Source organism: Ixodes scapularis, unplaced genomic scaffold, assembly GCF_016920785.2.
Source record: "Ixodes scapularis isolate PalLabHiFi unplaced genomic scaffold, ASM1692078v2 PGA_scaffold4__175_contigs__length_147842914, whole genome shotgun sequence".
Taxonomy (NCBI): Eukaryota; Metazoa; Arthropoda; class Arachnida; order Ixodida; family Ixodidae; genus Ixodes; species Ixodes scapularis.
The window spans coordinates 111,103,447-111,130,602 of NW_024609879.1; the positions used below are offsets into that span (position 1 = coordinate 111,103,447).

Below are 27,156 nucleotides of genomic sequence, written 5' to 3' on the forward strand. Positions count from 1 at the left end.
TAAAAAGTACTTGGCTCTGTAGCAAAATATTAATTGGGTCGCATTCCGACACCATAATGAATCACGTGACAAAAAAGGAAAACAAAATTTTGGGGGGTGTCAGTGTCCCTTTAACTGTCCCATGGAGGGAGCTGACGTCAGCAGTATGAAGCGCGAAAACGGCACCTAGTTTCCCCGATCCCAAAGGTTCCATTGGCTGGCGCGCATCGACGGGGCTCCCATTGGCTGCTGCGCTCGTCAGTTTCCACGACCGTTCCCCCCATGGCGCTGCATGTCCATCAGCGCGCCGTTAACACGGAGTGTCCAAGGTAAGCGTGCCTGGTGGAGCACGTGCGCTGACCAGCGACGAACAGTATGTAGCAGACGAAAAAGGGAGCGGACGAGCGGCTTGCATGCTTTCGCATTCACAACTCATAAGAAGTGCTTAGGTGTACCTCGAGCTTTTTACGTTGGCTAGCTTGCGAGGCTGCCCCTTTCTTATCTCTCGCCTTTGTACCGGTGCCGCCGTCTGGTACACTATTGCTTTGTTGAACATAGTCGAACCCTGCCACGGTTGCGGTGCAAAATAAATGGATTCGGTGACACTGCAAGACGTGAAGGCATAAGTTACGACGCATTACGTATTCAGTAAGTGGATAGCTTCACCTGTCGCAACGAGTTTACGCTGCCACAGCAACGACGTTGCCACTAGGGATGTCGCGAACCACCCTAGGTTCGATTTCGAAAGGTTTCGATATTTGCGAAGCGAACTGAGGTTCGATTTCGAAAAATTTCGATATTTTCGTACCGACCGAGGTTCGATTTCGAAAAATTCGCAACTTTTGTCCACAGCGGAGTTTCGAATTCGAAAATTTCGAAGCTTTCACGGTTTCTAAAATTTCGAATTCGAATATTTCGAATATTTTTTTACTTCAGGTTCGATAAATTCGAAGATTTCGAAATTCTTTGTAAAAAAAATTCGAAAACTTCGAACGCTTCGAATTTTTATAGACATGAAGTTCGAACAAATCGAAGATTTCGAATTTCTTTTGGCATAAAGTTCGAAAAGTTCGAAAGTTTCGATTCTCTTTTAACGCTAAATTCAAAAAAAAAAAAAACTTTGAAGATTTTGAATTTTTTTTAATCCAAGTTTTCAAAGTTTGAAGTCCGATTTTCAAGTTTTTCTACAGTTTCAGTTTTAAATAACGTTTTCACGACTCACTTGTTTTCACAAAATCAAGTTTAGAAAAGTTAGGGTGTGATATCTAGATTCTGCGAAGTTGGTAAGGCAATTAAATGAGACGACGAGTGTCCCGGACGTGCTAGAATATTTGCCAGTGCAGAATTGTGACCGCCAGCCCCCCGGGGGGGGGGGGGTCTTTATCACGCAGTAGTGATTGCACGAACACTGTTTTACGAGACTCATCCAGTTCGAAACGGCCAGGGGCGAGCAGGAGGTTGAGGCTCAGAGAAACCTTGAAGCGACCTGGCAAACTAGCTCGCCACCCCTTGCACGCTGGTAGTAATCCGATCCGGTGAAGTTTATAATTGTACTGGAGGTTTATTTTCTGGGACGGAGGAATCGCCTCGCAAAAAGCACAAAAGCCGACAGAACTCGAGGTCGAGGAGCGTTCTACCATACAAGTGGCGTCGGAAGAGGAAAAACGGGGGGAAAGAGGGTAGCGGGGGGGGGGGGGGGGGGGGGGGGGGGGCTTCAGCCTCTTTTTCCCCCTTGCAGGTATTTCGGACTGTTAAAGAAAACAATACGGGGAAAGAGGGCGTGGTCGAGCTTATTTTAATCTGAAATTATTTATGCATATGTATAGCTACTGTCGCTCTTCACTGCATAAAAGGTTGCGTAGATGGTCATTGTTAGAAACTCGTTGTCAGAAGGCACTGCTCGTCACATGCTTAGTGGTTCGGAAGTTCAAAGCTGTCTTTTCAACCTAAACACCTGTGCCGATAGTAACAAAAGAAAAAAAAAAAAAAAAAGAATAAATGCGGGAATAAAGCTCAGGAGAAAAAAAAAAACTATCAAGAATTCGTCGGAAGTGTTCTATTCTTGCATATTCAGAGGTTCAGAACTTCGAAACAAGTTTCTTTTACCAAAATGTGTACAGGCTAAAAGAAACACGTCCCAGGAACGTGAAGCGAAAAAAAAAAAAAAAGTTTTCTTTTAATGACGTGCTGAACTTGAACACTACTAGAAGTCTTCTGCCATGAGTTAATTTATTCCTTAACGTGAAAAAACAATAAATATATTATTTTGTATTCTGCAGATGGCAATGATATGTACAGTCTCCGGCGATATGAAAGACCCACTGGGAGCGCGTGGCCGAGGCAGTGGCTGGCGGGGGCGCTACGAGCGCTCCGGGCAATTCCATTCTGCTTCGAGGGGAGGACGCTCACTCGGGGCTCAGCACAAACTGATAAGCGCGCGCTTTAGCTGAGCCAAGAGTGAGCGTCCTCCCCTCGAAGCAGAACGGAACTGCCCGGAGCGCTCGCAGCGCCCCCGCCAGCCACCGCCTCAGCCACGCGCTCCCAGTGGGTCTTTCATATCGCCGGAGACTGTACTGTCTGTGGTGTTAATTTAAATGCGATACCTCAAACAACTTAGACGAAAATAAATATCAAGTTTAGGTCATAATTGCATGCAGATACATGTTTGGACATTTCTTCGAAACTCACGTTGAATAACAATAATCACATCTTAAGGCGGCACTTGCCTACGCTATACATAGATCATTCTTAAAAAAAAGTATAACATATCTACCATAAATAGCTCCGGCTGCAGCGTGCTTCAAATCTGGCACAAACGATAATCGTCAAAAACCCGTCGTCCTTCCTCGCCCCTTCGGGGATTTATTTCTTTAAACCTAAGCATGCCAGAACATTGAAATAAATGACATTGTCTTTCGTAAGGAACGCAGCACCGCGTGTAAAAGTTCGAGAAAAAAAATTACGAATGTACCCCACTACTTGAAATCAAATGAAACCGTCCGTCGGTCTTTCGAAGTTCGACGAACGTCGAACTTTTACCCTATAAGTTCGAAGTTCGTCGAACTTCTGACTTTTCAGAATTCGAAAGTTCGAAACTTTTCGAATTTTCTTGATAAATAAGTTCGAAAGTTCGAAATTTATCAAATTTTTTGGTCAGTCAAGTTCGAAAGTTCGACAAGCATCGAACCTTGCAGCGCAATAAGTTCGAAAGTTCGAAAAAGATCGAATTTTTTAGCGTAATAAGTTCGACGGTTCGAAAAGCGTCGAACTTCTTAGCTTAACAAGTTCGAAAATTCGACCTCCGTCGAATTTTACGATATAGACAATTCGAAAAATCGAAATCTTTCGAACCTTTCGAACCGCTTGATTCGATCATCGAAACTTCGATTCGAAAAAAGTTCGCGGCATCCCTTGTTGCCACAGCTTGACGCGCAACGTTCCGGCAGATGGCGGATGGCATTAGCTGCCGCCAGGCTGCCACGACTCGCTCGCAGTCGCGGAGGCGCCACGAGAAAACACGTGATCTGTACCGAGGGTTCCCAAAATCTCCTGCCGCCGTGGCGCTGTATGTTTTGCAACAGGTCTATTGCACAGGCTTGTCCGCACGAGCATTGACGTAGTGGCGGCCAGTCGCCTTGCTTGCAATCGTCTATACGTGCTCGCATTAAAAATCTAGCATAGTAGGTTTTCACACACATATGCGGATATAGAGACAGACATACACACACACACGCGCGCAAACACACACACAAAAGTCAACAGACAAACACTGCTCCGCCAGTGTCCATTGTCCAGTTCAGACCACTGACTTGTTCCTTGATTTGTCTTTCCGAATCTCACAGACTCGGACGCCACTATACCTCTGCCACGTTCCTGCTGGGACCTCGATGAAGAACATCATTCACTTTGACCAGGTGATCCCAATTCATAATTAAGGGTTCATTTTACGCATCGCAATCTTTGCCGGCAGCAATTTCCCGAGGAAAATGTAAAAAGGTTACTAAGAACCACTGGCGCCCGGCATACTACGAATGATAAAATTATTCCCCGCGTGTTCGCAACGCCAGCCTTGCGCCTGTTCCACCAGTCGTAACTTCAACGCACCCCCACGCTTCAATCTTTTTTTTAGGGGCGAAGCTCATTAGGGTCTAGCCTTGTCCGGCGTCCGTGCTCACATCGATTGCCATCCCATCTGTCTCCTTAAAAAAAAAGAAAAAAAAAATGTTTGCGCAGTCGAAAGGATTCGAACCTGTGCGGGGAGCCCCAATGGATTTCTAGTCCACCGCCACGACTGCGAGACGAGTAGGGGGCTCCGAGATGTGGTAGTAACTCAAGAGCTGGGGATGTCATGGATGAAACGTTGCATGTAGCCGCGCTGCGGTCAAATGCGTATATAGACGCTTTGCAGCAGCTGTGCATGGGCGCCGCCATAACCGACGTTCAGTTCTTGTTTCCACTTATTACATTTACTTCACTTCATCGTCACCATAGGGGAGCAGGTTATTGCAATTTTAGTTTCTATAATGTCCTTCTCCACAGCAGTTGCCTTTCTGGAGGCTTGGCAACGCCCGCTTTAGTGGCTCGGCATCTGGGAAAGACAAGAGAAAGTCAGCAAAGGCGGCTGCAATTTGGCGCGTGTGTAAAGCGTCTATAATCCCGTTAAACTTTGCATGCATTGGCTCAACGTTTATAAACGAGAGGGCGCTGCGGTCAAATGCTCAAATGCGTATATAACCACGTTTCATACCACAACGTGTCTCAGCTCGGAGCGTGGAGCGAAAGCTTGCGCTGGGAACCTCCTGGGTTCGATCCCCGCCGCCCCCGCCCCTTTCGATCTGGATGAGTTTCGTATCGGCACGCATTCGTGTGATCACTACTGCGTGATGCACGTTAAAAACCCCAGGCTAGCGATTGTACTGCACTGGCTAAATTTCTCATCTACAGCTAAGAGACCGATTACCTGTTGAGGCGCATCTCCATCAAGGCTGTATAAACATAAAGAGCGAACCAATTTTTTACAGATTCTCTTTCTGACATGGACCGTTGACTTTAGGGGTTGGAGATTCGTTCCCACGGCTTCTAGGGGATCCAAGTTGATCCGCTAGAAGTACCACTGGCTCTGCATTTCACGGACCATAAAGCAGTAATAATGAAGTTGAAACGCTACCCGGAACTCAGCACTACCTATAAGCAATAAAAAAAAAAAAAAAAAAAAAAAAAAAAAAAAATCAGCACCACCAGCACTACCTATGAACAAAATCAGTATCATCAGCACCACCAGAGCTTTGCCCCAAGCAACATCATTCACCACGTAGAAATGCGGTCATTTTTTTTCTAATTGACTAATTTAGTGGTTTATGATGATGCCAATCTGGTTTATAATTGGAATCTTATGTTTATTTTCACTGACCATACAATTAATTCGCAAATTTTAGTTAACGATTCGACTTATCGCGAAGATTAGGCCCTAGTTATTTTCCCTGGGGTGCTATGTTGCGCTTTTTGCACTCCCAGGGGTGCTATGTTGCGCTTTTTGCACTCCCAGAAGACTAGGGAGAGGGAAGTGACGTCAACGACACAGCAAATGCAGATTGGGTGTTGATTTCGTTTTCTTCTGTCAACATCCAATCTGCGTTTGCTGTGTTGTTAACGTCACTTCCTTCTCCCTAGTCTCCTGGGAGTCCAAAAAGCGCAACATAGCACCCCAGGAGACTTGGAAGAGGGAAGTGACGTCAACGACTAGAGCAAATGCAGATTGGATGTTGACAGAAGAAAACAAAATCAACATCCAATCTGCATTTGCTGCGTTGTTGACGTCACTTCCCTCTCCCTAGTCTCCTGGGAGTGCAAAAAGCGCAACATAGCCCCCCTGGTTGTAGAACTCGCATGCACAGATCACATCAGTGTATCTTTCACGGCTTTTTTTTTAATAGACTTGTTTGAACTAAAATGAAACACCCTGCATATTTTTTTTTTCCCAGTTGGTGAAGTCAAAAAAGCCGCAGAAGTTCGACTACGGCGAAGAAATCAACCAAGAATATTACGGCCAGGTAAGCTAGGAGACGAGAGACCGCGCTCTTGCGCGTCAGGGCAATATTGACCGTTGACGCTTTCCACCGCGCAGCGGAGACCCCCGCTCTACAAGCTGGCCAACGTCAAGACGGACGTGGGCATCTTCTGGAGCAAGGGCGACGAGTTCGTGCCCCCGGAAAACGTGAAGATACTCATAAAAGAGTTAGGGCCCCGCGTCAAAAAGAACCACTACATCGACGACCCGTACTACACGCACCTCCACTTCGCCATTGCGCTCGTCAACCCGAAGTACCTCTACCCCGACTTGCTTGAGTTCTTGGGACGGTACAGGTCATCCTGATATGTTCTTGTTGTGCTGACCGTAGAGTCGGTAGATGGGACAAGAATACGGCAATCTACTGTTTTCGGTCAATTCAGGCGACACCACTTAGAAGTCCCAAGTCTTCCCTGCCCCACCCCCCCTCCCCTCCCCAAATGTCAACACAACGTATCCACAAGCGCCGGCTAGCTTGCGTTTTGCATGAGACGCTGCAGGGCGTCCTGCAGCGTCTCATGCAAAAAGTGCGACCTTAGCACGCGTCGTCGTCGAGACGGATGCGTTTACCACTTTTCGGCGATTCTCGTCGAGCTTAAGTTTGCTCTTTGGTGGGGGTAAGAAATCCACCATTGATGATGTCATGCCTTGTCTTCTATAGGTGGTATTTATTCAACTCGGCTTCCTTATTGCTCCTCCTTCCGGAGTGACGTCGGGCAATCCACCATTTTCGTTCTCATGAGCGGCTCAAAGGTAAGTGCTATGCACAGATTGTCGCAATTTCCTCGTCGTAACTAAGCGTGTCAGCGAATGTATGATTCAAAATGCTTGCTGTGCGAAGCACAAGTTCGTCTGCTTCTTCTGCAGGAGTTGCAGAGACGTCAGAACGCCGAGCTCTGGTTGGCTCTAATTGAAGGATAGTGGGTAGACATCAAGACAGCTTGCTTTGAGGTCTACCCACTATCCCTCAGTCAGAGCCAACCAGAGCTTGGGGTCGTTCCGACGTCAAGCTCTGGTTGGCTCTGACTGAAGGGTCTGACTGACTCGAACTTCTTCAAAAGAAGCAGACAAACTTGCTCTTTGCATCGCGTCGTTGGGTACCCTGCTGACGGTGCGGAACCGATAGAAGCTGGTGAGGGCGGGGGCTTCGTATGTGTGATGAGAACGAAAATGGTGCGTAGAGGCCAGTGGCGTCGTGTAGAATCTGTCATCTTTTCGACCCGTCGGATGTTAGATATAAATATTGGAACTCGAGACAGGCGGCCCTGATGTCGAGCCTCTGCAGTAGAGCTGTTGTCGGCACGTTCCGTGCCAACAACAGCTCCACTGCAGAGGCTCAACAGGGGATCGGAACATGCCCAGATGCTAGGTTCATGCGGATCTAGTTTCTGCGTGAGTGCAGTGCCCACACCTGGCGTAAGCAAACGCAGACTTGTTTGTATACAGCGTGTCTGTCTATACAGTGTTTTTTCTGCAGAAGTTGAGGATCAGATGCTAGAGAACGGGCCCTGAGCAGTACAAGGCACGATTGTGCGTTGCCACCACCGATGAAACTGTGTTTCCTTCTTTTAATCACAAAATATGTAACTGGTCTCGTCCTCGAATGTCACAATAGTGTTGACAGGTGATTTGCATACACGATGTGGGGTAATTTTGTTGCATTTACAAGGGAGTATATAAAACAATTCGCCACTGCTGGAAAAAAAGCTACGAGGCTCCAGTTCACTAGCACCAAAGCGCATAATTTTACACAATGTAGCTGTCACAACATCCTATGGCAAGCAACATACAGATTGCAAAACACTACAAAAAGCGTAGTACGTAGACTGAAAACAGGTCGTTTGACAGATTCTTCAAATGCTGAAGCTAAAACTTGATAGCATGTCTTAGAAACATACTATATCAAGAAACCAGCGGTGAGAACCACTTGATGCACAACATATGAGAGACTGTAGATGTGCCCTAGTGTGTTCTTAGAAAGTTCTTTGGCAGTCATAGGCATGCAACAAACTTGTATATATATACTCTGGTTTATCCTGTTTTCAATGATATTGGAAGAGGTTCTCAGGTTTCGCTAGTTAATCACAGAAACAAGGAGGGCAATGAGGCAAACAAGCACATCCAACTGATTGCTCGGAGTCCATTCATGGTGATTGAGTACTCTTTTGAAAAATATACTGGAATGTTCCGAACGAGACACATCAGCAAAAAATATTTTTGCCGCATGGTGTTCGCCTCGCTAACGTATGTCGTCATTGTCCTGTTATAATTATTATTATTTTGATGTTCAATAAAATTACTATTAAGACGGATATGAAGGGTTGACAACAGTCACACAGCATTCTTGTTCAGCATTACTTGGCATGTTGTGTCAAAGTGGTTCGAGCTGCCACATGCAGCACCAGTCATAAATGCCCTTTGTTTTTTTACGGCTGAACATGTCATATAGACACCGAGAATTCCTGTCTCTGCTTGCTTGTTTTCTTTTACTGCTCTGAAAGCACCAGGAATACTCCATCGCAAGCTCTACACTGATGTATAAAGAAGTTGTGAGGATCCTGTGTGTAAATAAATGGGATGTGCATATTGTTTCTTCTGCTGACTTAATTTTCCAATTACTATAAATTGTGTCTTATGTTTATCTCAAGAAACAATCAACCCTCATTTAACGGCAAAAGTATAATACCACACATATTTCTATTAAATTTGTGAGCTGACCGAAAACAACATGAAGCAGCAGCTTCGGATAAAGGTTTATTACTCGACAATTGCGAACAAGTAAATCCAACTCTAAAAGGCACTTCCAAAAACAAGGCGCCAAGTCATCTTTTGTGCGCGGGGATAGGAGAGCGACATTACAGTCATGAATGTCAACATCTACAAATATATTATTAAAAGTGCTATTTTTCATTATGTACAAAGCGTTTCGCTCCTCGGCGGCTCTCATATTTTTGGTGTGAGTATCGGCTCCTAACGCTTAGTTAGACAGATTAAGTTAGTTGTTCAGTTAAATAAACACTCAAAGCTTGATGTCAGCTTCGCGAGTCGTCACTGCTCGTAAGGCACGAGGATAACAGTAGCTAAATGCAAGATATGCTGTGGCAGTGCATGACTTCCAGAGGCATCAAGTTTTGTTTTTTGCTCTGGAGGGATAGGAGCTGTAGGAGAAGAACCTTGCTTAGGTGTCCTTGTACTTGGTGAAGAGGTTGTACAGCACCCTCAGGGTAGACTTCAAGTCTGCATTAACCAGATCTGCAAAGGAAGCATAAACGATCCCTCCCATAAATGCCGCCGAACAAGCTAAAAAGTGTCCACATGCGAAAGCAGGAGTGACTGACTTTTTTGGCAAGTGGTGGAGGAAAAACTCTACAAAGATACAAAGTTTGAAAAGGAAAGGACTCATGGCCACTGACAGAATCAGAACGGCAGGAAGTCTTTTAGTTGCCCCGCCTCCAGGGCGAGCATCGCACCTTCTACAAAGTCGTAGTCACGCTGCCCATGCGTCATACAAAGGACACGGCATTTCCTGCAGACATCATGACAGAGTACACCTCTTGCAAAATCGAAGCAATCCTAGAGGCATAGTGCCGTGCAAAGCATCTTGGGTACCTTCCGGCCACCGTTTCGGTTTCGATTCGCCAACCTCAATTCACGACATGCTGTAACGACCAAATACAGTGCACACCTTTTCGAATATGTGACTTTCCTTAAATTTATGGTTTTGCCCTCCAATACGGGTCTGCACGTTTTTTGGGGCTCCCGACATACCAGAGTTTGTCCTCGAGTAGACAAAGGAAGGAGTGCACTGGGACAATCATCCTGTTCCATCGTCTCAATGTCCTAGGCTTTTCAAAAAGGTACTCGGCTGTTTTTCGAGCTACCCAAACAAATTTCATTTTCTGAATACTACCCGGACTTCAGTCTTCACGGCACGCTATTTATAGTTTCGAAATTCAAAATAAGTATTGAGGAAACCGTAAATGAAGATGGTGCCAAAACCAACATTCAAATTTCCGCGTGCTGTCCAGTGGTGCAACGTCACAAATGGTACAGACTTTCAGGCCGCGCAGGCAGTCTTATACAGATTATGTAGAGCATTTTTTCGTGCCCCCCAGCGAATGAGATTTTAAGCATTACTTTTGCTCCATCAAACGTCTTGTAATCAGTCGAGAATGTGGTTTACTGCCTACTTTGCAACATTTTTGTAGTCGTATTTAGACGTTGCCGGTCTCCGCTTGAGAAACACGATGAGAACCACATAAGATAAATTCTATAACTTCATAAATATTTTTTCTTTTCACACAGTACTTGAGGGACTGGTACAGCCGTGTGTGTCGGTGTGCTGAGCCAAATTTGAGGCAAATCGGAGACCACAAAGAAATTGCCTGAGTACCCCTTTAAATGATCCGTGGACTGGGAGGGTCACGCTGCACTCCAGAGAGGTAGCCAGGCCGCAGTGTTGACACGCAGGGATTTTTGGAAGTACTAGTCTCTTACCTACAGACGTGCCTCGAGCGTGGTTGAAGGATGTTTGCTTCGTACGTATGTGTGCTTTGGACACATCTGCAGACAGTTTTTGTACGGCCAATGTGACAGGACCATTGTATACTAGCAAGAAACAGACACCTGGCAGTGTCTGCATTCTGTCTTTGGTATGAGCATTGTGATCGCGGCTTAACGCTTCTGCATATCGCGAGCTCGGAGCATGCACACGCACCAGAGGCAAGGTGGAGGGCAATGGGTGCGTGCCGGAGGCGGGGCATCTAGAGAAAGTAACCCTCTCATTCTCGTACCATCCGCGACTGTGAAACGCTTTTGAAGAGGCTACGTTTCCTCCACTGTCGATCATGGCGTGCTGTGGCAAGCTCTCGATTTCGTTTCAGATCACCGTGACATGTAGTTGAGCTACACTAGTGGCAGATTCAAGGGGGAGCGGGCCGACCGCCCTTCCTCCAAACCCCGAGGTAAAAAAATATATATATATATATATTTTTTTTAATTGAAAAAAGAGCATATATTTGTTTTTCCCGAGAGCAAAAAAGCCCCGTTCTCGGTGAAATGCCAATTATTTCTGTCTGCGACATCCTCCGTGACGTTACATGTCGTTGCAGAGCTCCCCAAGCTACACTCAGCCGCTGGGTCTTTCGATTGCCAGAAAATAGCGCTAGAGTATCCATTTTTTCTGCTTGTTGTCCACTGCAAAACAACCTTATCATAAACACGTCATTTCTCCGAGACGACAAAAGGTTTTGTTCTGAGGCCGACGCAATGGACTGATACATTATGATTTAGCTGCGATTCAAGGTAAAGCAAACATGTCACTTTGACAGAAAGTGAAACATTGCGTAGGCATTTAAAGATAAAATTTCTAAAACTCATAGACACGGGCCAAGATATGCAACTTCAAAAGGAGACTACACTTTTTTGCATGTCAAGAAAAGCAGCACAAGGTCCTCCCGCAAAGCCCCTAACTCTTTCCATTTTACTAGGGCAAATGCCGGTGAGAGTGCGAAACTCTCCACTCCACCATTTGCTTTGCTGAGAAGGCAAGAGCCGAGGGCTTTGTGGGAGCACCTTGTCCTGTGACAGTATATTTAACTGGTCTGGTTCTAAGATTAACAACTTTTGTCTTAAAAAACACTAAACCTGCTCCGTTCACCCTTAAGCTGAGACTATAGCCAACGCAACACACTAGAAATGCATGTCTCAAAGCCAGGAGTGCAGGCTAGCTCGCGCTTGTAGCTTTGGCTGCTGTCTCAGCTTAAGGGTGAATGTGTGCTCCGAGTTCACTGGACGTCTGAGCGCACGCTAGTTGAGCACAAATGCTATCACCATCACCCAAGGGTGAATGGAGTACAGTGTGTGCTCCGAGTTCACTGGACATCTGAGTGCATGCTAGTTGGGTACAAATGCTGTTACCATCACCCCACGGTGCTACAATTTTGGTTTCGCTCGCAAATAAAACAATACGTGTTGTAACATAAATATTGCACCAAAATACAAATTTTTTTGTTTTTTTTTTTAATAAATATTTCTTTTGAGATGTGCCTATCTAACCAGGTAGGAGACAAATTTTGTTTTTTTTCTTTGTTCAATACTTTTTTAAGGCAGCTGACTGACGACTCAACTGTGATGCCATAGCGGAGATTCGATTCGAAAGCTCTGCACGAACTCATGCCAAAGCACGAGGTAAGAGAACAGAGAAGTGTCGACTCACCTTCGGGCCTGGCCTTGGGTTTGGGCAGTCCGGCGTCCGTCATGAGGGAGAAGGCGAAAGCGACGTTGTGCACCTTCTGCTCAAACGACGAGGGTGTTGGGAAGAAGGAGTAGAGAGGCACGAAGTAGCCTTCCACCAGCCCCATCAGCAGCACCAGATAGATGCCGTCTTGGAACTGCCGCAAAAAAGTAAAAAAAAACATACACTTGAGGAGTCTCGATCACGGTGCGCTCGAGCGAAGACGTCACAACCGAAGTCTCTATACCAGGGGTGCACAACATACAGCCCGCGGCTCGCGGCCCAGCTGAGCGCAGAAACCGCTCACCGTGTCATTCAATGCACTGGGGCCGTTGACTTGGCAGAAAGCATTCGAACCCGTTGACCTACTTTTCTCAGAGTCCTCTTTTCCGGGGGGAATTCCACGTCCTCAGTTCAAATATTCCCTCTCCACTAGACCCACAGAAAACAACAATAGAAAAGCCTGTACAGCCATCCAGTGCGTTGTTATGACCCGACCCCGCGTCCCTGTGCTTGTGAGTGTTCCAGTTCTTCTTCATCCCGTTTCCTCCTCCCTCTCTCCACGGAGGCTACAGCCCTCTCCCCTCCTGTTGGGACATGATCAGTGACAACTTGTTGCAGATAGAGAAAAGCTAGTCGTGTCACGCTTGGAGTATGAGTGCACTTCCAAAAAAGAGAAAAATCGACCAGGAGGGCCGGAAATTCAACCAAGAGTGGACATGGAGCTACTTTTTCATTGAGAACGCATCGAAGTGCTTATGTCTCGTGTGTCGAGAATCTCTCGCGGCTCCTACAGAATACAACGTTCAACGCTGCTACGAGACCAAACATGCCAGCGACTTCAGTGCTCTTTCGGATTCGGAGAGAAAAACAAAGTCCGAGGACTTAGAACGGAATTTGCTTGCTGAGCAAAGTATTTTTATGAGAGCAAAGAACACATCTGAAGCAGCCACGCGGGCGTCTTTTCAGATATCTCAACAGATCGCTCGTTCAGGTCGTCCGTTTACTGATGGTGACCTCATCAAGGAATGTCTTATGATTGTTTCTGAGGGGATGTGCCCGGACAAGGAAGTTGGATTTCCAAAACCTCAGCCTATCAAGAATGACAGTACAACGACGTGTGCATGACATTGCCGACGACCTATCAAAACAGCTGGAGAGGAGTTGCAGTCATTTTGTCTACTACTCTCTTGCTTTAGATGAGAGCACAGACATCAAAGACACAGCACAGCTGCTTGTTTTCATCCGTGGTGTGAACGCAAACTTCGAAGTGACTCAGGAGCTGGCAGAGCTTTGCTCAATGCACGGATGGACTACGGGAGAAGAGATGAGCAAGGAGGTCAAAGACGTCACCGAGAAGCTCAAGCTATCACGGGAAAAACTCGCAGGTGTCTGCACCGATGGAGCCCAAGCCATGATGGGAAAGAGAAACGGAGCCGTTGCCTTACTTCAAGCGTTCAGTGGTGTAGAATTGAAGCAATATCACTGTGTGATTCACCAGGAAGCACTCCGTGCCAAAGTGATGAAGGTCGTGACTTCGGTTGTCAACTTTATACGTGGTCGGGGATTGAAGCTCAGGAAATTTCAAGAGTATCTGAAAGAAATGAAGAGTGAGCATATGGACATCCCGTATCACACTGAAGTTTTCTGGCTAAGCCGTGGGAATGTTCTCAGTCGCTTCGTCGCGCTGAACGCCGACATCATCGATTCCTTGCAAGAGGAGGGGAAACACACACCAGAGCTGGAGGAAGAACAATGGTCGTATAATCCGGCATTCCTCACCGATATTTCAAGCCATCTGAACACGCTTAACATAGCTCTCTAAGGAAAAGACCATCTCATTTCGGACATGCTGAGCGCGATCTTCGCGTTCCAAGAAAGCTGCGCCTCTTCAAATTGCAGCTTGGGGGTGGAAGCATAGTTCACTTTCCAACCTGCCAGAAGCTTTTTCCCACCGGCGAAAATCGGAAGACGGTAGCTGCGACGTACGCTCCACAGGTTGAGTACCTGCTCTCTGAGCTCCAGCAAAGATTCAAGGCATTTGAAAGTGAGAAGAGTAACTACGATTTGTTCTGCGATCCGTTTTCTGTCGCACCGGAAGACACAGGTCCGACGCTGCAGCTACAACTCATCGACCACCAGTGCTCGCCAGAACTGAAGCATATGCATCGTGAGTCTCAGCTGCTTGACTTCTACAGAAGCCTTGACAGGAGCAAGTACTGAAACCTTGTGGACCACGTTTTGAAGCTTGCATCACATTTTGGGAGCACGTATGTCTGTGAGCAGACGTTCTCACTGATGACCCTCAAGAAGAACCGTCTTCGATCTTCTATGACGGACATGACACTGCGAGATGTGCTGAAGACGGCAACCAGTGCGATAACACCAGACATTGAAAACCTGTCTGCAGCAAAAAAACACTAGGTGCGGCCCGCGCAGCTTCCAATAAACAATTTTTGGCCCGCGTCATTTTTGAGTTGTGCACCCCTGCTCTATACCAAACATTGTCATGTAAACAAGCTGGGTTCTACAGGACATTCATACACAGTCAGCCTCACTCCCCCCTAAAAAGAGGACATACTAATAAAAAGGTAGCACAGCGTGCAAACATTTGTCAAGGGCGAAAGCTTCCGGGAGAGATCGGCGAACGAGCGTGTTGGCGCACTGCAGAACCCGTGTACCCAGGGTTCAATCCCTGCCCTCGTCCATCTGGGTAAGTGTCGTACTGGCATGTGGTCGCGCATCACTACTGTGCGATGCTTTTTAAAGCTTTTAGTCTATACAAGAGACACCGGACACCATTGAGATCGACAAACTTCCCAACCCAATGTCTAAACAAATACACAACCCAACTACTTTTTTTAAGCTTGCAACCAGAGTCACTCCAGAGCTACATTGACAATATTGGTGCAATATTTCTTCCCACCGTACAATGTCACCCCAGCAACCCACTAGTTTGCCTCATCCAGTGCTTGTTTACGGGCCAGTGGCTCATGGGTGTGCCACTGCACTAGATGAAGTATTCATAGCCGCCAGTGGCAGCTATGAATAGGATTTTGCGTTTCTGGCACATACCGATAAACCGTGAAAATTAACCCCCGAACCAGTTTTCTCACAATCGGGGAAAACCGCAAATCCCCGAATGGACGTTGTCCTTCGATAAGAAAAAAACCAAACTTAATGAGAAAAAGCTTCAAACTACAATTTTATTTTGTGTTTACTACTTCGAACACAGAGGCACTGAAGTGACCAAGAGGCTGCTTCTTTGTTAAGGAACCCTTATCCCGTTTCTCCTCTATCTGGTACCTTTCCAAGAATTCAGGTCACTATGGAGATTAAGAAATGTTATGCCAACTTTTTCTTTAACATAAGGCCCGATATACACAAATTTCTTGTTTGACACTGAAAAACACAATCTGTGAAGAAAAATAAACCCCTAAAAACACCTCCGAATTTGACGAATAAACCCCCAAAAACACGGAACCATAGTTACAAAATGTAACTCTTCTTGCTTTAGACATAGTTTTAGATACTGGAAATGATTGAATACTAGAAACCATTGTTTTAACATTCTGGCTTTGATGCGAGGTGTAAACGCGAGGCTTGTACTTTACAGATATTAAAATCAAAAGTTTGCCTAGCCTCATTTTACTTCATTCCTTTTGGTAGAAGGCAGCCTCACCTGAGTGTCCAGGTCGCTGACTTCAAGGTTGATCTTGTTGAGATGCTTGTTCACAAACGTCATCAACGACTGAAAGAAAAGCTGGGCTTGTAAAATACGAAAAAACGGGAAACTTTACTCCTAATTGCAAATTTGGGTATGAGTTAATTTAGTGAACTCTTAAATTAAGACAATTTTTCCAGCATACACAACATTGGGAGGAGGAAAGAAATTGAATTCAGATGACTGTTTAACAATGTAGGCTATACATAAACTCCTCTTTTAACAATTTTAATTCCAAGGGCAGTATTGCTAAGCAGCTCCCAGCCACAAAGTTCTGACCAAACTGGTGCTGCAATTTTTTAATTAAGTTACCTCCGCTACATATTACGCAAACGATGTGGACTAAATAAAATCTTCAGACAAATAAATGACCAGCCAACTCCACAATCTTCAAGGCTATCTTTGTTTCGAAGCACTTTGGCGGCTCAACTTTGCCTCAACCTGTGAACCAGCCAACACAATTTGCTTTCCATTTCAAATACCAGGAGTTGTTAAGCTTTCACTGGTACAACAGTGTGAGTGTGCTCAAGTCACATACTTAAGATCGGCTAAGAGTGACCATAAGTGCACAGCGCAAAACTGTTAGCTCGAACAAGTGATTTCTGGTTTCCCTGCTTTTCTCTCCAAACTGAATGGCTGTCATAAAAACTACCACTACTCTCGTCAGTGACAGGTTAAAAACCAAAACCTTTCTGCCTCTTTTAACAGTACATCATACGTGCAGCCCAAGCTTGGCAAAAGGATACGAGCGTGCGCTGAAGGCTAAGCATCTGCATACTACCGTAATATCCCGAGAGATGCCCCACCCCCCCCCTTGCGGCACGATTCTGTATTTTTTCGAACACAGCGAAAGACAGCCCACTTCTAGTAATTGCACTGCACGAGCCAATGGTGACCTTGGCGGAAAGGAGAACAGGCAGGTGATAAATGCTGACTGGGCAGAAACAGTTGTCTTTAGTTAACAGCCGCCGCTGTGCCCCCCCCCCCCCCCACTGCGATAACAAGTTTGAAAGGTAACAGGACCTATGTGACGAAGTGATTGACATTTTGTTTGACAGCGATAGCGACTGCTCGTTTAAACCTTTTGAAGGTGACTGAACGCCGCGTAAACACACCTTCCCATTTTTTTGCTACAAGCTTTTTTTGTTTTTTTATCCAACTTTTTTTTATTATTTATTGAACGTTAGCCCACTCCCAGTTTTCACTCGATTTGCTTTCAATTTTGGGTGGGTTATCTCTCAAGGAATTACGGCAAGTTCTTAGCTTGTCACCCACTACATTGAGGTTCAAAGTCCACGTTTAGGGCAGTGACCTAAGTGGTAAAGTTCGGTGCCCGTGACTACTCCGTCTGAGTGAAATGCGGAAAAGTGCCGATGTCATGTTCGTAGCAACCGTGAGGAAGGAGTGCCCTCTTGAATCGAGGCCAAAGAATAGATGTGACTGCAAAAGTTAGCTATAATCGCCGACAGGGTGGAAACGGGAGGGAGGAGCTTCAGTTAGCCCGCCTCCAGGACGCACGCGCAGCCAAAGTGCGGTGGAAGGCATAGAGTCTGTGTTGGAGGCCAAATGGTTGAAAGGCACGTCCTGCCAGCGACCAAATAAGCACCACTAACATACCTTCTTCACGACTTGAAGCTTGTCGGGAGCGTGGTCGAAGAGCGTGTCGAATGCGTCCCTTTCTGCGAGGAAGCAAAGGTGCGGGAGTCTTTAGGTAAAGGCTGTCTGCGCGAACTGTGCGAGTACCAGCACTCAAACTCGAAAGCCGCAAAGCGTTGGAATATACGTAGCGGAAAGAACTTAACTCACCAACTCTCATTCCCAAGTCACTGGAAAAAAAGATTCGAGGAAAGCTGTCAGATTCCTAGTCAAATACAATGTTGCAAAAATGCCTGCGCTGCGAAGCCGCTCTTCTGTAGTTCGCCAATAAAAGTGATTTGGTGAAATCTGAAGATCAGCAGAGTTAAGTGGGGTATACAAAAAGGCCTGCGCAATATCTGTCTTGCGGTACTCTTTGATCTAAAACCATATATCGTGTCCTCTTAAGTCTAAGATGATCCCCTAAAAACCAATGTTCAATATAGAAAAATGTGGCAGCGACCTTGATTTCCAAAGTCCCGCAATGCATGACCTAAAAATAAAAACCTTTCTATTTTGTCATTTACAAGTGAATCTCAATATTAGAAAAGTTGCACAAGAGGGCTGAGAGGGCTTCCTCACACGAAAATTTTCATTATCTCAAAGCGAAATTAGCTTCCAAGTTACCAAGACGCCTTGGAAATGAGCCCATCCAAAAACCAATACACGAAACAAACCAAGCATTTTTTACATCCACCTTAAGCCAGTAGTGAGAGAAGGCATCCTTTTACTTCCAAACATCCTTTTCATTTAAACTCTTTTTACCTAAACACCAATGTGTCTCGACAGTGAAGAAAAGAGAAGAAGCATCACAGCTGCTCTGCTGACAAAAAAACAAACAAAAATAAAAAGGAAGAAAACAAATGCGTCTGGCTTGCATCCAACTAGGACGGTGCTGGCTGACAGAGGAGGCAGTTATTTTTTGGTCTAGTGCTTGCGCAAAACAGTTTCCTTTTAGATTCCAGGTTACATTGAGAAGATAATTCCGATCACGTCACTCAAGTCCGGTTTTTCCTGTATGCTTCTGGGATGTTGCATAATTTTCTGCAGGCAAATTTCCGAGTCTTTTAAAAATTTCCTGAATTCCTTTCCACAGCTCACTTCCCTTTCTCTCTTCTTTTCATGTACGAGCTGATAGACCGTTCTGGAAATACGCAGCGCCTCCCATCGTTACTTCGATGAACTACGGCAATCGGTTCATGTTGGTTTAGCGTTTTGCGACTTCAGAACGCAAAAAAAGCAGAACGGTAACGAAGTAGGGTACGCATCGGCTTTGGGGTGTTTTCACTTTGTTTTCTTTGTGTCCTAAACTCGCAGTGGCAAGACAGAAACAATCGAGCCACTTCCAAAATCCGCAGAGTGTACGGGCCTGCCCAGGCGTACGTCGGAGGGGCCCCAGATATAGACTTTTCCAGAAAGGTCTATTTTGTTCGCTAAACCTTCGGGTAGCGTGCAATATTTTTTCTAAAAAGTGGTTATCTTGGATTAAAGCTAATACCGAAGTCCTTCGTTAATCTGGTCACGTCCTGTCCAACCAAAAAAACTGAGTTACCAATCGTGTCAGGTCTACAGGGTGCCGAGTTTGTTTCCTCCTGATCAAAGCCGTTCGGTAAAGCCAAACCTTTGCCTAGGTGATGTTAGATAAATTGGATATAACTGCAACATCCAAATAAAGAACAAGATTAGATTTATGCCCGTGAGAAAACAACCATACTTCTCCTCAACCAACAAGCAACGTTCTCAGATGGAAAACCAACCAAAGCCATTGTTTGCTCAGAGTAATTTTCTACGGAATAAAAGCCCGTGGATAGCTTCTCGCATTGAACAATCCTGTAGACAGCTCCGCTTATGTGTAAACCACATTTATAAAGTGCCATCAGATGTCAAACTTGTTTTCTATATATCGCATACTAAAGCTTCCAAAGAAAAGCTAAATAAAAAAGTACAGAGGTGCGACTTCTCAGCATGTGCTTTTTTCCTGTGCAGCAAAGAACAGAACGCTACGACACACAAACCAGAATTAAAAGAGCACCTTGATCTAAAAGAAGAAATCATAAAAAGACTGAAAAAGAAGGAACATAAACCAGAGAGAAATGATCGATCCACGCCAAATGGCCCAGCTTTTAACCCTAAAGGAAGACATTAAAGCTTACTCGTAGGTCGACGTCAGTTCCTCTTGAACGGTGCGGGGATGTAGGATGCCGTTGCGTTTCTACAGACAGACCAATAAACAAAATGAGATGTACAGTGTAGACCGCATATAACGTATGTCGCGGGAGTTGCGAAAATCCGCACTATAAGCGGTACCGCGTTGTAACCAAAACATAAATTTTTCAGGCCAAAATCCATGCCATGAGACAACTTACCTTTGTAAAACAAATTTATTTTATATTAGATGAAAAATAAAGCTTAGTTTTAGGAAAGTCTTTATTTCACCAGACTAGTACACTTCTCTCTCAAGTGCGTCACACATTTTGAAAGAAATGAGCGACTTTTGCCTGGCGCAGCTTTTTAACGGCGTGGCGGGTTGCGGACGGACGTTGCTAGCGTTCAGGATTGCTAACCCTAATCACTTTTCTCCGGTGATGAAAACGCGTGAAAATTTGATTCTTTATATGGTACGCGCCAGTAATACCTTCAACTTGAGCACAGGCATGAAATGCTCCAAATAAGAAATCCGGGCGATGTTCGAAAACACAAATGTTTAGAAATCACCACTGTAGTCGAAGTAAACAAACACGACGGCACGGGCGTTTCTGCCGTCTTGAGAGTGCCGCCACGACATTGCCGCACGAGTAGGTGGATCTTCCCTTCAAGTACGTGCTGGGTTATCATAGCGACACACAGCGAAAATTCAGTCAAGGATAGCGCTTTTACGCGAAACAATTTACGCAGAACGATTTACGCGTAACGAACCACGCCGTCTACGTCGACGATCACAACCGACGCCATGTTTGCAGATAGAAGTAGCCGGCCTGCGACCGGCATGCAGCACGCGCGAACACTTCTCCTCGACCTGCGATTGGCCTGTCGTTGCAGTTGCGGAGCGACGCACGCACGTGAACGACACGTGCGTGCGTCCTTCCGTCGCTATGGCAACTGAAGCCTCTCTCTTCGTTTCTTTCCGCTTCTTCGAGCAACCTCCTTGCCCCGCGAGTGCCGCTTGCGGGCTAGCCAGGCTAGCGCCGTTATTTAGTGTCGCACAGGGAAGCGTGCTCGCTGCGCTGGTCGGTCGGCGCGCAGTTCCAGAAACCGCACTATAACCAGTATTTCCCTTCGCGCGCCTGCATTTTAAGCGGTATGTAATTACAAGAAGTTCTATGGGAGGCGAACCGGTGGTTTAAAAAAACCGCGTTACACCCAATCTTGCACTATAAGCGGTTACGTTGTAAGTGGTCTATACTGTAATAAAACCTAATAAAACCTTGGGGGGGGGGGGGGGGGGGGGCAGATGCCCCACTTTTTTTTTTATAAGGCAGCACATGCACGGTTAAGACCAATAAACAAAAATGCAGCGAAACTTATTCTGTCGTGTCGCCCTGCTTTTTTGTATCTTGTCACCCTCTAAACCCTCTGACTTTCACTGGACTTCCAAGCTCAAAATACGCCGTCACGAAACGACGCGCGTGCCAACATCAATGATACAATGCCGAAATGGGTATCACCGACAAGCGTACAATCCGGCGGAACCAACCTGCACGACGACGACGTTGACAACGACGTTTTCGGGCAGCCTCACTGGGGCCCTGAAGTGTCTCGCCAGTGCCACCAGCAAGTGGATGATCGACACAATGTTCTTGTTGTGGATGCCTGGTGAGAAAAAAAAAAAAGCAGTAAAAACAAAATCTTCATTGGGTAATAAAAGCCCTTCTTCGACTACGGGGCGTTCTTGCTCGGTTAACTTCTTCCCAGAGATTCGGCGTTTTTTGTTGTTAATCTTCGCGGTCTAACAAAGAATCGTTGTTTGTCAAAAACTTAAACTGGAAGAAGAAAATAAAATAAAAAATAGACGGGGCATAGATGGATCTTTCGAACAGACACAGCGCTGTGTCTGTGTCTTTCTTCATCTGGTCCCGCGTCTTTTGCGCTGTTTTAATTCTCAAGTATGGTCGTACCAACTCGCCCAAGCTTCAACTTTAGCATTTAGCGCTAATTACAGATTTTTTTAAATTTTTTTGCGTGGAACTTGGGTCTTATTGGGGGTTTTTCGGTTTTCTCCGATCCTGGTAAAACAATTTTCGAGGTTTGCCGGGGCTACTTTTCGGGGTTCGCCGGCAGATGCTGGAAACACGGAACCCCACATATAAGTAATCCTTCTAATGAACAAATGGGTTAATGGTGGCAACAAGTCACAGAACCCGAGCCTGTACACATTGTTGGCAGCTTCGTAGGCCAGGGGAACTTCAATAGATGTCCTTGAAATATGGACCACTTGGAAACCCGGGTTGGGAGCTGACATTTCGCCGAGAGACTTAGGGTCTTTGAGGCTAGAGAAGCTCTTTTAGTGAGGTGTTAGTGGCCTATCTGAGGATTCCACGAGGGTTTCTTTGTGAGTCCTTCCTTCTATATCCGACTGCTTCGCTGATTTGTAAGGACACTTATATGTGACAGAGATTGCCTCTTCGAGTGTTCTGGATACCAGTAGATGTCCGAGCTACTTCAACAAAAAAAAAAAGGCAAACCTACATTCTGCAAGACATGACAGCAAAATATGTAGTTTCGAGGATACGTGCAGAAATGAGGGGAAATGCTTTACTACTAGGACACAGTAAGATAATGGAATGAAGCAACTTTTAGCTTACTTTAGGAAGCAAGAAATGCAAGGTGTGTGGTAGGCATTCGGCAATATGCAAGAAAAAGGAGGCAGTTATTTACTGGGGTCCAGTACTTCGAGATTAATGGGGAGACCTCTAAGATAACAGAATAAAGAGAAAGCAGTAAGAAGTATGAGAAACAAAGACAGAAAATGCGTGTCGAGGCGGGCTCACTCTCAACGGACCACTTGTACTGTCCCCACTTGGGGAGTCCGAGGATCTGGTTGGCGCAGTCCACCACTGTGCGGAGCTTCTGCTTCTGGCCCTCCTCCGACTGCGTCACCTCCACCACATCCAGGCGCTTGCCCGTCAGAGACTCTGCGGGTCGCAGACTCGGTTCACGAAGCCGACTCAATCAACAAAGACTCGTTTCAAATTAAGAGCAATTTCGAAACATCCCCGTATTTTGAGGCATTAACCACCGAAATAGAAGCACAGTTCGAAGCCACTCAAGTGACTCTAGCAGCGTAAGCACCGTGGTAAAAGATATGTCTCTCTTTGGGGGAAAAGTGTGTTTTGTGAACTATGCATCCTATCCAAACGCTTAAAAAAAATTATTTTTTCTAGTTTAGTGTTTTTTAGGAGAGATTGTGCAACTAGGATGCCTCACCAAGCAGCTTCTGGAGGACCTGGCCGTCGTAGAGGTCCTCCTCGATGTCCTTGACAATGATGCGATGGCTGGCCAGCTCGTCGTTGATCCACTCTATCAGCACGCTGATCAGCTCCTTCAGTCGGGGATCCTCGTACGAGAGCGGCTCAATCATGGCCCGTTCCTCCATCTCGTCTAGTAACACCAAGACGGCAAAGAAAGAGAATGAGCAAGTTGAGAAGATGCACAAGCAAATGTTAGTCTAAAAGTTCTGTGCATCTTGAAAGCACCCAAGACTGAGGAATGGAAAAGGGCACGATATGAACACAGGTATCAAACACAGCTGCAATGTAGTTGAGATGTGTATCCGAGGTATCACATCTAGCATCCAAGTCGGAAAATTTCGGTGGTTTCCGGCCTAGTAAATTTTGTCGCCACAAGTAATGTTTTCTATGTAAAGTAAAGAAAAAATAAAAAAAGGTAGAGAAGAGTTTTTAAAATCTTTTTGTAGCTTTTTTTTCAAAGCAGATGTAGTAGTACCCCTTACGTGGCATTTAAATTATCAAAAAATAAAGCAAGCCCTAGGTTTTAAGCATAGATGGCGCTTCTGAATAGACAGTGCCAACATCTCCACAAAACCCTCCATTTAATAAAGAAGAAGAAGAAGATGGCGCTTCCAGTCGTCCATCTTTTCAACAGGCCCGTGGGGTTTAACGAAAGAGCAGACGCATCCGGCGACTTCCTCCACGGTGCCTTCTCCAAACCCGTGTCCACCCGTTGGGTTCTCTGACTGATCCGACTGGGTGACTCCCACCGACGGCAGTGCGCCTCTGGTGCTCACGAGATAAGCGCATCACATGTATGATACTCATCTATTGTCAACGCTGCCAAAGGTGATGGACGTGTGGTACCTCTCTCTCGGATTGTCCGGTTTAAAATATCAGTGTCGGTAGTTCGTGCTAGTTTCTGCACAACTGTACTTTGTGAAGAAATCATTGGCTGAAAATTCTGAGCAAATCTTGAGCAAGATATTAAATGCCTAAAAAGACATCCTTCTTGGATTTGAGCTTGTTTGCTTTGACCACTATCATCGCCCGAGTATATATCTGTTGCATGTCAATGGCGGTCTTCTGGTGGCTCACGAAGGCAGATGATGAAGACATGCACTGAAGCAGATAACAGAGGGTCCGGATGTACTAGATGTCAGCCCAGAGCGACGCATGAATTGGATGTAAGCGCAGTGTCAGAGCTCATTTCAGACCTGCGTCCAATTAACCGGCTGAATCACACTTGTCCCACAAGCCCCTTGATCTGGTGAATTCTATTGAGGACGTTACTCGAGTCAGTTCATCGTATAGAAAGGTAGTTTCTGTGTCATCATAAAAAAACAAAACGAATTGAGAAAGGGCTGTACAGCAAAAAAACACAGTCCTGTCTGTCATTGATGTACAAAAGTTGCAAGACTCTAGGAATTACCACATTTTTACTAGCTACCTTTTCTCTATATCCTTTATGACGACAGATCCTGTGGAAATTGAAATTACTCACCAAGAATATAGTCCTGGGGTGGCAGGTCAGGGAGGGTAGGGCTGCCGGGAGTTTCAATCGCATTCTTCCCTTCTTCTTGAAGTTCAACAACTGCAAGGATAAACATCAACACTTGAACAAGTATAAGCCTAGCAACCTGCAATATGATTAGATGCCAGAAACGAGTATGAGAAACACCTCGATGGATCGTATCACATGTTGCCCAAATCTACAGATTCAGTAATCTGCTGAATCTGCAAGCCGATAGTTGTCGCTGCTAAGGGTGATGCGAGGTAATGTTGGTTGACGCGAAGACGAAGACATTTTCAAGCCCCGAACCACTTAGAACCACTTCCCTTTTCAGGCATTATCTAGCAGGTTTTGGAAAAATCCTCTGTAACCATAGCAAAAAAAAAAAAAAAAAAAAAAAAAAAAAAAAAACAGAAAATTGTGCATTTTGAAGCAAGCAATTTTGTTTGATAAGGATGAAGCAGATTTGTTCTACTAAGGATGAAGATGTATACAAAAGGGGTATAACGCCAATGCAGTTTTCCGCCGTCTTGTTTGAGGACCAGGATCCTCTCATCAATGCATCGAATCACTCAAGGTTAACATGGCGCTTGCCACAAGGTGTTGGCGAGTGCCTCGGTAATGGGACGGCCAGCTTTGACTGTTCACTTGGTTGGTCACCACAGAAAGTAATTTAAAATATTGTTTAAAATAATAAAAACCTTCACATATCTTATCCAGTTGAAAAATAAAAAAATAGGAATTCCAAAAAAGGATGTTATCATCATCATTTAGCAAGTTTTTGCTAAAACTGGTGACTTTTGGGCTGTCCTGGTGACTTTGCCTAAAAAAAGTTAACAGCACTGACAAGCTTCCACGGGCACCTGCAGTCACATGTTCTGGTGTTAACTTTAAAAGTGAACTGCTCTGTATTTCAAGTGAAGTATACACGTTTTCTAAACCTTCAAGTAGTACTTTAAGTACTTCTCAACACCGGACGTTGGGTTTCATAACTTCATAGAATTTATACATGTATGTGTATACCAAGAAATTTGATGACTGCATTAAAAGAAATCTCAAGATCAACATTTGACAGTTGAAGGTTGATTTAATTCGAACAGTACTAGCATGATGCAATTATTTTGGAATGCTATAAAACCTTTGTGGATGTTTTTTGGGGCAACAGGCAACATATGTCGGTGTCGCAGAGTAGTGACAACGTTTCAATGTAACCCCAAAAACAAACTCCGCTGGTTTAAACTGGGGTACTAGCTGAATCATACAGACGAAACTTTGAAAACGATAAATCATCTTTCAAAGCCTACATTCATTTTTATATGTTCTGAAGCCGTGTTCAAAGGTTCAAAGGCGCACAGCAACAGTCGTCGAGCTGAACGGTGTTCTTAACCGACACTTGACAAGAATTGAGCAAACCAACGCTTGTCAAACAAGGTCAAGCACTTTTAACTTAACCGCAATCGAACAAGATGTAACTTCATCTAATCAGAACAGTCTAACCAATTCGATCATGACAGCGCTCATGATGTACGAGAGAAATTACCTATTCAAATGGAATGATCACGCATCGCTGGGGCGTGGTGCCGCTGCGATTCATGCCATAAACAAGCAATTACGGTTAAGAAAATTTATATATATCTTCAATTACGGCAAGACAAGAACAAACCCCGGAAACACAAAACGACAAGACTGTGACCCGCGAATTATTTCAGAAGATCATTCTTTGAAGTGTGTTGTTTGTGTTCCCATTTCTTGCGACGATCACACGCTCCATAAATGGACAGGAGAGCTATCGGTCCCAGCTGACACCGACACACGTTCTTATCTAGCTAGCTGCTAGAGACACCGGGTTAAATTAGTACGGAATGTGTACTACCTTCCTTTATCTTCTTCCTTCTGCCCAGGGTACCCAAATATTCCAAGAATGATTCGTCTTTTTTCTTCTGAGGCGTGACGGGCTTGGGAGACTTCGGCCGTGGGGACGCCATGTTTAGATTTTAGGAGCGACCTCTGCACAGTGTTCCCAACCGCTGACAGCGTTTTCGGCCGTTTCAGCCCCCTCATTCCAGACCAAGAACAAAAAGGGGCGTCCTATATTCGCGAAATTAGGTAGTGGGGCATAGTTGAAATTGTACTGCTGACTTTCGCAATTTGTAATCGATTGATTAAAACTATTCTAATAAAAATTATTTCCAAATGGTAAAAGAAAACACGAAAAAAAAAGAAAAGAAAAAGAGAGTGAAATGACGTTTAGTTTTTTATTCGAGAACTGTGGACCCATCACCCACTGATCCATCACCCGAAAATCTGCCGCGGTGGTTTTCCCTGACTTGGAGTAGGAAGCAGCCGAAGCTCTTCCACCAGCCCCCTCATTCCAGACCAAGAACAAAAAGGGGCGTCCTATATTCGCGAAATTAGGTAGTAGGGCATAGTTGAAATTGTACTGCTGACTTTCACAATTTGTAATCGATTGATTAAAACTATTCTAATAAAAATTATTTCCAAATGGTAAAAGAAAACACGAAAAAAAGAAAAGAAAAAGAGAGTGAAATGACGTTT

General features: G+C 45.2%; 2 protein-coding genes across 2 annotated transcripts in view; one reads left to right on the forward strand and one right to left on the reverse strand.

Annotated features, from left to right (window-relative positions):
• Positions 1-6,356, forward strand: part of LOC8027170 (lysosomal acid lipase/cholesteryl ester hydrolase) — a 41,784-nt gene extending 35,428 nt beyond the window's left edge. Inside the window, exons 7-9 of the mRNA XM_042293670.1 lie at positions 3,822-3,893; positions 5,961-6,029; positions 6,104-6,356. Of these exons, the coding sequence (XP_042149604.1) occupies positions 3,822-3,893; positions 5,961-6,029; positions 6,104-6,352 (390 nt within the window). The 3' untranslated portion in view covers positions 6,353-6,356. The remainder of the gene's footprint in view (positions 1-3,821; positions 3,894-5,960; positions 6,030-6,103) is intronic.
• Positions 6,357-8,787: 2,431 nt separating this feature from the next.
• Positions 8,788-26,632, reverse strand: LOC8027171 (beta-parvin). The gene is made up of 11 exons (XM_029980941.4): positions 26,474-26,632; positions 24,592-24,681; positions 23,065-23,238; positions 22,629-22,772; positions 21,335-21,450; positions 19,794-19,852; positions 17,812-17,831; positions 17,623-17,684; positions 15,964-16,032; positions 12,264-12,438; positions 8,788-9,298 (listed from the first exon to the last, which is right to left on the reverse strand). Exons 1-11 carry the CDS (start codon positions 26,583-26,585, stop codon positions 9,225-9,227), a joined length of 1,095 nt encoding a protein of 364 aa, XP_029836801.1. The 5' UTR covers positions 26,586-26,632; the 3' UTR covers positions 8,788-9,224.
• Between the last annotated feature and the right edge of the window lie 524 nt (positions 26,633-27,156).

What these genes read in the sequence shown, in the direction of transcription:
- LOC8027171 (XM_029980941.4), bottom strand. Translation starts at nt 26,585, where the DNA reads ATGGCGTCCCCACGGCCGAAGTCTCCCAAGCCCGTCACGCCTCAGAAG. An exon ending in ACCCCAGGACTATATTCTTG is followed by an intron (nt 23,239 to 24,591) that starts GTGAGTAATTTC and finishes TGGTGTTACTAG; the next exon opens with ACGAGATGGAGGAACGGGCC. An exon ending in TCAACGTCGTCGTCGTGCAG is followed by an intron (nt 19,853 to 21,334) that starts GTTGGTTCCGCC and finishes GTCTGTCTGTAG; the next exon opens with AAACGCAACGGCATCCTACA.